This window comes from Hermetia illucens, chromosome 4, assembly GCF_905115235.1.
Source record: "Hermetia illucens chromosome 4, iHerIll2.2.curated.20191125, whole genome shotgun sequence".
NCBI lineage: Eukaryota > Metazoa > Arthropoda > Insecta > Diptera > Stratiomyidae > Hermetia > Hermetia illucens.
In genome coordinates this window covers 90,942,925-90,955,526 of record NC_051852.1, presented here as the reverse complement: position 1 = coordinate 90,955,526, position 12,602 = coordinate 90,942,925, and the positions used below count along the sequence as shown (strand labels likewise).

Genomic DNA, 12,602 nt, shown 5'->3' with positions numbered 1-12,602 from the left:
TCGAGAGCAGCTTGCTTCCTTCTTCAATACAACTCATTCTTCTGGCGGTTTAAACTATAGAAAGCCATGAAAGATCGCGATGTCACCTTTTGCAAATCTCCCCTGGACATTGCGTTGCTCACAGAAAGCCTTCTTTGCCATCTTACCTCGCTTACCTCAGAATGTTCAACCGCGAACGTTGAAGTTGGAGTGAGCATTCTAGCCTCGACAATGTTATTGAGGAGGAAACCAGTCATAACCTATTATAATTATTAAACCGAAAGATCAGTCCGGTTGCGAGAGATGGTAGCCGCTTCTGAAGCATGAGGAAATTTGAGAATTGTTAACCCACAAATTGCCGTGTTGAACTGCGTTTTATGACAAGCTTAAAATATTTAGGGTGATTTCTAAACCCCTCATTTTGTATGGGAGTCACTACCCCAGCGTGTCACAGAAGTCTAATTTACTACTATCGTCTGAGGCGGCTTTTTAGACTATAAAGGCTTTTCTCTCCTGTGTTAAGCAAGCTTAGTTCCGATTGCGGGTGACTTTAATATAAAATACTGAGGAAAAACGGTGCGGCCTAATTTTCCAATATGACAGGGGTAGCTAACATTATTCTAAACTAGATTAAATCTACTTAGAAAGGTAGTAGCAAGAAGTGTTACCTTATCTACCTTATACATCCGACAAAGCAACTTCAGTCTATCATTGAACATGTGTGCAGAATGGTGTATTTCTGCATGGTTTGAAGATTATCAAGGTAAACAAACCATGAAGGATTTGCGTGCAATACATGTAGCTGGCAACATTACGGAAACTGCTAATGCCAAATTGTTTTGATTTCTCGGGCCAGCGGCTCACAGCTCACCTTTTGTTTCATGTATTTCCGTTCAATGTTGCTATTATTGGGGATAGCAATCTATATAACATACGAAGAGCGATCCGTCTTATCAACTAACAGCACAGCTTGTACGCTATATGACGATCAGTTAGAAATTGCCGCATTCCATTAGCACAAATATCAATGTTTTGATGAATCACTTTGCACATAGCATTATGCCTGTTCGTATTTTGAAATGGCGAGAATGAAGCCAGAAATGAGATGGTCCAACGTCTCTAACGCTTAACTACACATTCTGCACTGGTCGTTCTCCACCCGCTCTTTCATTGTAAGCTTTTTATAATCTCGGAGGGCACGCACCCCCGTCCTAGCAAAGGGTTTCTCAGCAAACAGCCATCTGGCAATCCATGCTTACCGTGCATTGCCTTCGACTGCTATTCATCTATCCCCGTTTGGTTTGGCTTGGCTTCACCCCACTCTCAGAATTGAAAGATCGATCCTTCAAGTTAAGTGGAGTCTTCCAACACCCCTGGATTCTCGACGGCATACGATAGAGCTTCTGCTTCAACCACAAGTGTCTCATTTGGAATGGGATAGTTCCGATAAATCCTTTGGGCTTTATACTTCACCCATTTGGTGCCATTTCCAGGGCTGATTTGACGCTGACGAAGCAGACGAATTTTCCATAATATAACCCTTCGCCCACTCAATCCAATAAGGCGAAACCCTGTGCAATCTGATAGCCGCAATTGTGCCACATTACACAAGGGATTGAGTTGCTGGAGATGCATAGCGCAAAGGATTTCGCAGAGTTATATACGCGCTTTTTGAAATTCGCCCCGAATATCATCGGAGATTTCAACCGGGCGGTGAAGAAAAGTGCTTCGGCGAGTACTGGGCCGGTTGCCCACAGTGGGACGTGGTATTGTTGATGCCAGCCCTGCCCCATCGACTCTTGATTACCCATTTCTGCAATGATCTCAAGCCGAGCACGCTCCCTATTGACTGCTGGGATTGAGTCGCTGCGAGTAGTGAAGCGGTACTGGTATGCCAGTCGCTGCGCAGTCACGTCCCCGTGTCGCGGGAAACGCTCGAAGAGTCTCTGCTGCAACCAGCGGCGGTTAAATGTTCTATGCATTCATTATGTTTTTATATTTAAGAAAAGGGGATTTCAAAAATAGATCTAAAAAAGATTTCTAAATTAATTTGTGAAAATTTAATTGAAAAGGTTTCAGCATATCGTGAATTTTGGGATTTAGATCTTGAAAACAATTGTCTTAATATGATATTTTCCGTGACGGATGCTTTCCAAACTGATTCGCCAAACTTTAGCTGCCACTCTGCTTCCACAATGTCAAAATGAGGCCTGTTTTAAAAAAGATATATTTGGTTTAAAATTTCACATGGTTATAATCGCCGAAAAATGTATGTTTCTGCCTTCCATCTGTAGAAGCAGCTTCATTCGTTGTGATTTACTACTTCCTTCACAATTTTTATATATTCATGCACAATTTAGTAGCAATAGGTTCAACCGGACCCGAGTAGATTACATTCGATAGACGGGCAGAAGTTTGGAGGATTAAAAGACCGAAGTTTTGTTTTACCCAGAAGCAAATTTACTACTAACAACAAAGTCTATTGCTTTCACAATTTTAATTGACGATGACTGAAGTCACTAGATACTAGGGCTGTAGAATAATATCCCGGCATTTTTCCGAATTAATATTAATTTCCTTAACCATTATATCTACATTCGACAGTTTAGAATCTGCCACAAGAGCGCGAGATAATTTAAATGGAGCTGATATTTATTCTGGATGCTGCACCCTCAAAATCGATTATGCGAAGGTAATTTTCACTGTTTCTTATCTTTATAAATTGAATATTAAATTATCGTAATACTGTTACTGGTTCTCGTTCAGATAAAATTAGTTGAATAATTATATTATTTCGAGTGAGAAAAGGGTCGCCATTAAAATTATCTCAACATGTCAATCATTAGAGCTGAAGCTCATTATGTATTCAATGATGTTATTAGAACTCATACCAAATATAGAACAAAAATCATTTTCATAAATGGATTATTGAAATCTTTGTTTTGCATCAAACCCCGTAAATCAATTATTTTTTGATAGATCGAATTGCAAAAGGCTTATTTCTGGCAATGGTCTGTACGCTTCCGGCACTTTGCATTCGAATTGCTTGGTTACATGCACAAATTCATGCTGAATTGATCATTGCAAATGATAATATTGTTGCGTTTAATTAGGCGAAAATCGAATTTAATTTATTCATGGTAAAGTTCAGAGGGTACACCATAAGTGAATCATCGGTTCAATGATTTCCATTTATCAAAACATTCCGGAAATACGCCCGAAGCAATTAGTACAGCTTTATAGGGTGAAATAGAAAGTAAACACATGAATGTTTAAGTTTGGTGTAACGAACTACACGTATGAGAGTATTAGTTTAGGTTTATTTTAAAAAGTAATGCATAATACATACAAGCCTGCATTTTCGTTCCAGCCTGAAAAATTGAACGTATACAAAAATGACTCGGATACAAGTTGGGACTACACACTAGCTACAGCTGGTAAGAAAGGCTTTTATTTATATACGTTTCCTTTACTTTTGTAAAAAATGAGATTCGTCATTGCGAAAATTCCAAAGACAATATATTTATTGTTTTCAACAAACTTTCAATCACAGATCATGCATTTTAAATTTAATTATTTTATTTTCACTTCCTTTATATACCAACTTTAATTTTTTTTGCCAAAATCACATCAAATATCTCATATACATATTAAAAAATGTAAAAAATCATTTCATCATACCCGCAGAAAAGATATTCAGTTGAAAACGTATATAGACCTCGAAGATATTAAAGAATATGAAAAATTAGCTAAAAGGAAATTTACATCCCTCAAATGGAAGAAGAAACTAGTCAATATCCAATATAGTTCACACAGAATATTTCTCGTTTTTCCCGAAGATCAACCAACCACTTTTCCCAATCACAAAGAAATATAGTTTTACCGCATCTAAATTTACTTTGTTAACATACCGTTTGGGCTTTCTGTTGAATGTACAATTTGAATTCCGTGTATATTTTTTGTCATTCGATTTTCTTAATGTTGACAATGATAAATTATCCTGTCTAATTATTGTCAAGTAACATTTTTTTGTTTGTGACATTAACTTTCGGAATTATTTTCTGTTTACTTTTTTATTATTTTGTTGATTGCGCTTCACGGTTGGTTTTTATTTGCTGCAATTTGAAATTATTCGAATCTGTTTCTTCAGATCGGGCTAAGTTTTCGTTGAATAGAAATGAATAGATAATTTATGTACTGATTTCAATCGAAATTGCGAGGCCAACAAAGAAATTGTCTGATTTTCACTACTGGCGCTTCGGACACTTCTGGGAGAGAATTCGGGTTATGAATTCACTCTTTATTTGCATTCATTTAGGCCAGAAGCTTTTTTGCTTCGGTGAGTACGAATTCAGCCCAAAGGCGCTTTTTACGTTTTGTACTGTTTTGTGACGCTATAACAGTTTAATAGTTTCATTTTCCTTAGTGCGTATCGTCAGTTTGTTAAAAATCATGTCTCTTCTCCGATCTGAAAGTTTGTGAGACATTGACCGCTCCTTACATGTAAGGCATGGATTGTGTGTAATAGATTAAGAGTGTTATATACATATTTTTTAGCTAAAACTTCCTTAATAGAACTTTTAAACTATAATTTCATTATAAAGAGCAGCATGTTACCATAGATTTAGTGATGAGCCCTGTCATTGCTGCTCGTTGTGTTGAAAAGATGCTGATATTCGCCCAAAGTAATCCCCATAATTCAGCAAATTATTTAATCTAAGAATTGTGCATTGCTTGAATTTCTAGTCTGTCATTCAAGTAAGAGTCATTAATATTTGCTACTCCTTGGGACAGAGTCTATTATGGACAAAGGAATTCCTTTCGTTCTCGTATCATTAATTCATTATTGATTATGGTTTGTGCTTTTGAGCATTGTTCATATCAGCAGATTATGGTTAATTTTTCTTCACCTCCGGTACAATGATTGCGGCCACACTATGGGAGCGCCTTTCAAGTGCGTTCGTATTTATACATTGATCTTCTTTTTTTGTCGTACTTCCTCTTTCTCAATTTTCCCAGGATATCGATGGCGAATGTTCTCATTTTAAATGTGATCGTAGTGTATTACGCCACTAATCCAATGTAACATCTTTGTCTTAATTTTTTTTCATGGAACATTTACCTGTCACCTGATTGCATTGATTTGAATAATTGAAACGGTTAGTTCTAAGCAGGTCGTTGTCACTCAGAGTGTCTGTTTCATCAGGACGTTAAAAACAGATTCAGTTGTAGACCGTATCGTATTCCACTTTGTAACAAATGACTGAAAATCAGTTTTGTTATAAGAAATAAGGGAACCATTATCTGCATAGGTCAGTTCTTAGGGCGTTGGGGACCTAGGATGCCTCGTGTGGCAGTCTACATAACAAGATTAAAGAGGAGAGGTCGCTTCCTTGATGAACACGGAATAGGGACAGGAAAGCTCTCATACTACAAACTTTCGAATCGTAGTAGAGCAGCGCATAAGTTCAGTTTTTCTGGCACTAAGTATTGACAATATACATTCCAGATGATTTTGAGCCGTATACGGTTAAACAGCTTCTGTAGATTCAGGAATACAATGTAGAGAGCTTGGTGCCTTTCACGGTATTGCTCTATGAGTAACCGCGTGGCGTCTGTAGGTCTGCACTATGTGGTGAGCTCAGCTTAGTTCACGGCAATTTAAATGATGTCACGAGTGCGCTTCTTAGTGTGGAATTACAACCGCAGCAGACGGCAATTTAAACACTACTGGTCTTTTTGCTTTCTCAGGGAACGGTTTTGCTGCCTTGTCGGTTCCATGGTGTTTCAATAACGCGATTGCGGCACATACTGATCCAGAGTTCCGGTGTAGTATCGTCAAATTCTGTTGCTTCCCCGGTTTCATTCATTTGATTTCGCCAGCAACTGCTGCCGTGCTAACAAATTACTCCAAATGTCGGCAATGCGCGCAAAAATGGTGGATGAGCGCATTAATTCGTTGAAATCTGCTGTTTCCCGCGACGTAATACCATAAAATAAACATCTTTGGTATCCTGTGGGTATTGGTGCGGGCTTTTGGCAAGTCGATTTTAATCGTTCTATCCGTTTCGAGTTCAGTATAAAAATCTTTGTAACTGGCCGTTCGGGTAACGGCGATCTCTTTTATTGCTTCTCGGTTGGTATTCTCATAAATTTGTCACTTGGCTAGCGTTTTATTGACTAGAAATTTACTTTTTCATAGAGCATTCATTTGTACATCATCATTCCAAGTATCTTAGTTAGTCAACTACTTACCACACTTTATGACCCCGAGGGTTGCATAGGCCGCTTTGTGCACCAATCAATCCCGGGTGATGGGGACTTATGACCTTATAGGAAACGGCTGTCCTTTCAGTTACTTTAGATAATGTCTTATGTGAATCTATGTCGTGCTGCGAACCTGACAATATATATATCGCAGGTTTTGGCACCACATCATTCTTCTTTTTCTTCAGCCTTTGTCCCGGTCACAAGCGGGGTCGGCTGGTCTTGATCGGTTTCGCCATTTGACTCTATCAAATGGCTGATCTGGATGCAATCTTGAGGCTTTTAAATCCAGTTTACCATTGACTTCGAAACCGGACCAATCTTGGCAGGTGGAGCACAAATATGGATGTTGTCTTGCGTGTACCCCCATTTTACAAGCGATAACGGTGCCCACATTTAGTGTGCAGACACGAATTTGTTTGGCTTGGACTTATTTGTTTGCACATTAATGTTCTACTGCTCTATGTCCGATTAGTTAGTTCTCTTGATGACATGTCCGTTAGTATGGAGTAGATGAGTTTAAATTAAAGCATTAATCCCGTCCTTGAATTTTTGTGCATTATCATCATGTCGCCTTTACTAGTTCTGATTAGATAATCCCCAAAATCCATCTTGCTGAGGGTACCAACATAGATGGCGAAAGCCTAGAGTTGTATTTTGCCGACTAAGTCCTTTTCAGAAATGGATTCTAATGTTCATGTGTAGGTAACACAACAATAGCTCCAACAATAGCCGTGAAATTACAATAAACGTCTGAATTTGACTGACACTGAGTTTAATGCACGCCTGTATATACATATATACCCTCGGGAAGGAATGTTCTGTGATTTATCCGTGATTTTCAGCCCGGCTACAGTGTCTCCACGCCAACGATGAATTAATTCACGCGCCTTTGTAAAAAATCGGACTCTACCCCCCGAGCATGCTCAGCTGTTCAGCTTCTGCGTTGGCCCGGGCTCCATGTTCAACTGACTAACTTATCTCAGCAGCAGCAAAATACTTTCAAGGCAAATTAGTATTGGTTGCAACCTTTTCGAAGGATATGCTGGGTGGATCTTTGATGGTTGCAGCAGATGCTACTTTATATCATCATAATATCGAAGCTCCTGTCGGTGCGGCTGGAAACGTAACTTTGTCTTACGTTTATAAAGGATGTTTCGATCTATTCTGCCCTACGCTACCACAAAGGGATTTGGAAAATAAAGTGTTTTTGCCTTGACGCGTTTTTTCACGGAAATCTACAAATTGACATTTGAGTTCTTTTATATAGTCCTCTGTTTTGGCTTTCTTCCCTATTTTGGATATTTAAAAGCCGCTTGGAAAACACATGTTTTCGACATACATAAGCTCGGTGTATAAGATTTTCATATCACCTCACAAAGCTACCCGTAATTGGCACCAAACCTTCCGTTTCTGCTCATCTTTTGCTATCTATCAATTCCTTCAACCATGCCATTGATGGGAGAGTGATACGTCAGCTTGAATAGGTGGGATTCAAAGTGACGGCTTTGATGGGTGACAATTTTTAATGGTGCTTCAAATAAATACATGATCTAGGATAGACAATGTGTATACAAAGTATTGTGACAGATTCTTATTTTTCCAACGAAGTAGACTTTGGCCATTGGTGGATATCAATGTTAGGAATGTTTTACGTTCAATTAGTCTTTTATAGCTTAACATAGATGAAAGCTTACCGGCTCTGGAAAATGTTTCTGTCACGATCTTTTGATGGTTTTTCGCATACAGTGAGTTACATTGCTCTATGTAGAATTAAGGGGACCGGTCTCCATACATGCAGAACGGGTATGTAAATTTTTTTAGTTCGAATATAGTCAGTTGAGGTATCAAATAAAAGGTTTCGATAAGTATTTTTCAAAGCTGTTCTCAATATTGGTAATACATACACAAGGGAGAGGGTAGGAATTTAACAGTGGTTATTTTTGAACGGACCTATTCTCAGAGCCCGAGAAAAGTCACGCAGCTGCCAATATACGATGTCTAGGCTCTGAAATACCCTCCATACCGATATCTGTTCAAATAAAGTGAATAATAGTATATTACTAAAGTTGTTAGTAATTAACAACAAAATCCCCCTTACGTCTATTATGTGAAGCATGATCCTACCAAGTTTGGTGGAAATCGGACTATTACTAAAAAAATTGTAGTAGGTGGCTTTGAATCTCAGTAGCACGCGAAAGTGAATATTCTGACATAACTAATGCGTGTACAATACGTGCTAGGTACTAATGGGACAAGTATCCACTGAAATGTTTTTTATATACGCAATACACAAAGTCTTTCATATCTGATGCGTCCAGCTTTCGGTCTCCCGTTGTGCCTTAAATCGGTGGCAAATTGTGAAATAAAATCTCATGTCTTTATACTGTTTCTAGTTGCTTAAAGTCCGTACTTAAGTATCATCCGCTCAATTTTTCTAAATGGTATGTAAATTGGTCAATGGAAGAACAAGATGCTAGTAACGTATCACCAATATATGCATAGAGGAAATCGGCACCTCCAACAACCTCACCAGCGAAACCCTGAGATGCTCCAGCTACATTTTGCAGACTAAATAACTCAAACGAGAACGTATGTGAAATTCTGAATGTGTCTCAAGTGTTATTAGCCGGCAAATATCCTTTCTTTGAAACCTTAGTAGTCGCTGGTGTCGCAACCTATAGAGTCGTCTTTCGGCTTGGTTCGTTCAAATTGCGTCTTGGCAATAGATAGTTTTTTGTTCACCAATAGTTTTGAGGCTTCGCAATAGATGGTGCGTAATCCGCGGGATAATAAGAAATACGTACAAATCGACACTTGTGTAAACAAAAAGTGGAGCTTAAAGTGTACCCACAAAAAGGTGGCGGCAAAAGAATCAGCTATTTGTCATTTCTGGCATTTTCTGGCTGAAGTGCGTATGGATTTTTATATTTTCGGAACCCTAAATTCGGAACTAAGCAACTGTCTGGCTATTCGTTTCTTTTCGATATTTATCTCCAGAAACAGTTGTCACTTTGCGACGGGTAGTTGAAATAAGGTCTCTTTTAGGGATGACTACTATTTGTGCGAACTTTACGCTCAAATTTATTGGACGATCCAACTTTGTAGTTTTTAGGTTTTGCTTGCTAAAAAATACAATGGTAGGCATCGGCCAATGGAGTGGACTGCTGCGCAGCAAGTGTGCATTTCCAGCTGGTGCGGAATTCACAAGGAACGCAAAATGTCAGTTATACATGTCCGCTGAGGCAATGTAGAGTCTTAGAAATCGCGACGGCTTATTGTCTTCTATCTCACGATCTCCCCAGTGGTGAGACGTTTCCGGGCTCTTCTATTATTTCCATTTGTGATTCAGAATAATGCCGTCTAGACTCAGGAATTGTTTTTACGGGTTTTAACCTTCCCTAGCCTATTAGTATTTTAGCTTTTGTAAAACATCATCTCACAGTGGCGATTCGTAATTCGGGTTCATGAACGTCAAATATAATTCGTAATTCGTCGGTTATTTTGCTGGTCCTTAGCGTTGTTGCTCTGGTTGCTGTGGTCTTTTTCTGACTACGTCTGTTGTTGCTTTTAGATTATTCTTGAAAATGAGTATAATCCCCTCTCTACAAGAAATGCTTCATTGCGAGTTTATCGAGAATGTAGTTTCGCTAATTGTGGCGATATTGAAATCAAGGCGTATTTCCTTACCCCTTCCCCCTTAACAAATCAAGTCGATGGAAGTACCGATAGGCTTCCTTTCAGCTCATGTCAATTATTCACCTAACGGATTCTCTGTAGGGTCTTACAATTTTCCATTACGCCGTTCAATCCTACTTATGAAGTTAAGTCTGAACTAACTTGTAATTGCGAGGCTAACCTTTGAAAAACATGTTATCCGAAAACGTAACCTCATATCAAAACCTTCCACCTGACACTATCAAAGAATATTTGTTCGACTCCCCACTTAGTGATATTATCATGTTAAGATTTTTTTTCCTTTAGTTATTGCTTAAAATGATGAACAACTGTTTCGAAAATCATTTAGAAAACCTTAGTCATCAAATGGGATGCTAGAGAATTGATAACAACAAAATCTTCAAAATCGATTAAGTTTTTAGTTCTGGTATGTAACCTTGTTTGCCGTCATTTCTTTTGAACATTTGTGTGTTTAGTTGCTTCATATGATACATAGCTCTGCCGTGTAAATGACTATCCCTCCTGATTCTCTTTTAACACCGATTGAATTTCTGACCAAACTCAGAGATCCACTTCAATTGTCGTAGCCGTATCGACGTACTTCTATCTCTCCTTCAAAAGACAAGAGGACCAACGGTTTCGTTCAGGGCAGAGGCAACTCATTAGACGCTGCCTTATCTCGGCCCTGAGAACAGCGTGCCCGAAACTGCCAAACGATGCAAGTTGATCCTTCTTCCCTAATCACAAACACGACATGAGTGCGAATTATATTCAACTTAAAACTGCTGATAGTTTAGGCCTAAGTTAGGGCAAAACTAAAATTTTTTGCCTTGTCTTCTTTTGCTACCATAGATATTGCCCTTATAGACTTTCCGGGCTGGATCATCCTCATCCATACGGACTAAGTGTGCCGCCCACCGTAACCGGTCATGGTATCGCTCATAGTTTTCGTCGTTATGTAGGCTACGGAACCGTCCATCCTCATGTAGAGGGCCAAAAATTCTTCGGAAGATTATTCTCTCGAACGCGGCCAAGAGTTCACAATTCTTCTTGCTAAGAACCCGTCTCCGGGGAATACATGAGGAATGGCAAGATCATTGTCTTGTACAGTAAGAGCTTTGACCCTATGGTGAGACGTTTCGAGCGAAACAGTTTTTTGTAAGCTGAAATAGGCTCTGTTGGCTGCCAAAAACCGTACGCGGATTTTATCATCGTAACTGTTATCGGTTGTGATTTTCGACCCTAGATATGAGAAATTATCAACGGTCTCAAAGTTGTATTCTCCTATCCTTATTTTTCCTGTTTGATCAGTGCGGTTTGATGTTGTTGGTTGGTTGGTTTTCGATGCTGACGTTGCCACCATGTACTTTATTTTGCCTTCATTGATGTGCAGCCCAAGATCTCGCGCCAATTGCCGCCTGGTCGATCTGGATGAGGGCAGTTTGTACCTCTCGGGTAGGTCTTCCCATGATGTCGATATCGTCGGCATAGGCCAGTAGTTGGATGGACTTAAAGAGGATCGTACCTCTTGCATTTGCTTCAACATCACGAATCACTTTCTCGAGGGCCAGGTTAAAGAGTACGCGTGATACGGCATCCCCTTGTCTTAGATCGTTGTTGATGTCGAATGGTCTTCAGAGTGATGCTGCTGCTTTTATCTGGCCTCGCACATTGGTCAGGGTCAGCGTAGTGGCTTATCAATTTCGTCGGGATACCGAATTCTCTCATGGCCGTGTATAGTCTTCCCTGGCATTGCTATCATAGGCCGCTTTAAAGTCGATGAATAGATGGTGCAACTGGTGTCCATATTCCAACAGTTTTTCCATCGCTTGCCCCAGAGAAAAAATCTGATCTGTTGCTGATTTGCCTGGAGTGAAGCCTCTTTAGTATGGGCCAATGATGTTCTGAGCGTATGGGGCTATTCGACTTAGCAAGATAGCGGAGAATATCTTATAGATGGTACTCAGCAACGTGATAGCTCTATAATTGCTGCACTGTGTGATATCTAACTTTTTATATATGAGACAGATAATGCCTCGTTGCCAATCGTCAGGCATTGATTCGCTGTCCCATACCTTGAGCACAAGTTGATGAACTACTTGGTGTAATTGGTCGCCTCCATATTTAATTAATTCGGCTGTAATTCCATCAGCTCCTGGCGACTTATGATTTTTTCGCCGATGAATCGCACGGACTATTTCTCCTATAATTGGTGGTGGCAGTGTTTGTCTGTCGTCTTCAGTTGGCGGGACCTCCAACTCGCCGATGTTTTGGTTGTTCAGTAGCTCATCAAAGTACTCAACCCATCGCTCCAATATGCCCATTCTGTCGGAAATCAGATTTCACTCTTTGTCTCGGCAGGATGAGCATCGAAGTGTGTAAGGCTTCATCCTGCTGGCTTGTTGGTAAAACTTCGGCGCCTGGTTCTCCCAGGCTTCCTTTTTCCATCTGTGAAGTCGCTTCTCCGCTCGCCGGAGTTCGTTATAAGTCTCTGCGCATCCCCGCGTTCTTTGAGAATGGAACATTACTCGGTATGCGGGATTCTTCCGTTCCGTTGCCAGGTTGCATTCATCCTCAAACCAGCCGTTCCGACTCCTTTTGCGGCGGGGCCATGTATGTTTGTGGCCGTATCAATGATAACGTTCTTCAGGTGGTTGTGAAGATCATTTGTTGATGCT

At 39.8% G+C, this 12,602-nt stretch overlaps 1 protein-coding gene across 13 annotated transcripts in view; it reads left to right on the top strand.

Annotated features, from left to right (window-relative positions):
• Positions 1-12,602, top strand: part of LOC119655946 (heterogeneous nuclear ribonucleoprotein L) — a 440,324-nt gene that overhangs the window by 139,858 nt on the left and 287,864 nt on the right. For all 13 annotated transcript variants that reach the window (XM_038062140.1, XM_038062139.1, XM_038062138.1 and 10 more), the window contains exons 4-5: positions 2,575-2,671; positions 3,350-3,416. In XM_038062140.1, coding sequence (XP_037918068.1) covers positions 2,575-2,671; positions 3,350-3,416 — 164 coding nt within the window. The remainder of the gene's footprint in view (positions 1-2,574; positions 2,672-3,349; positions 3,417-12,602) is intronic.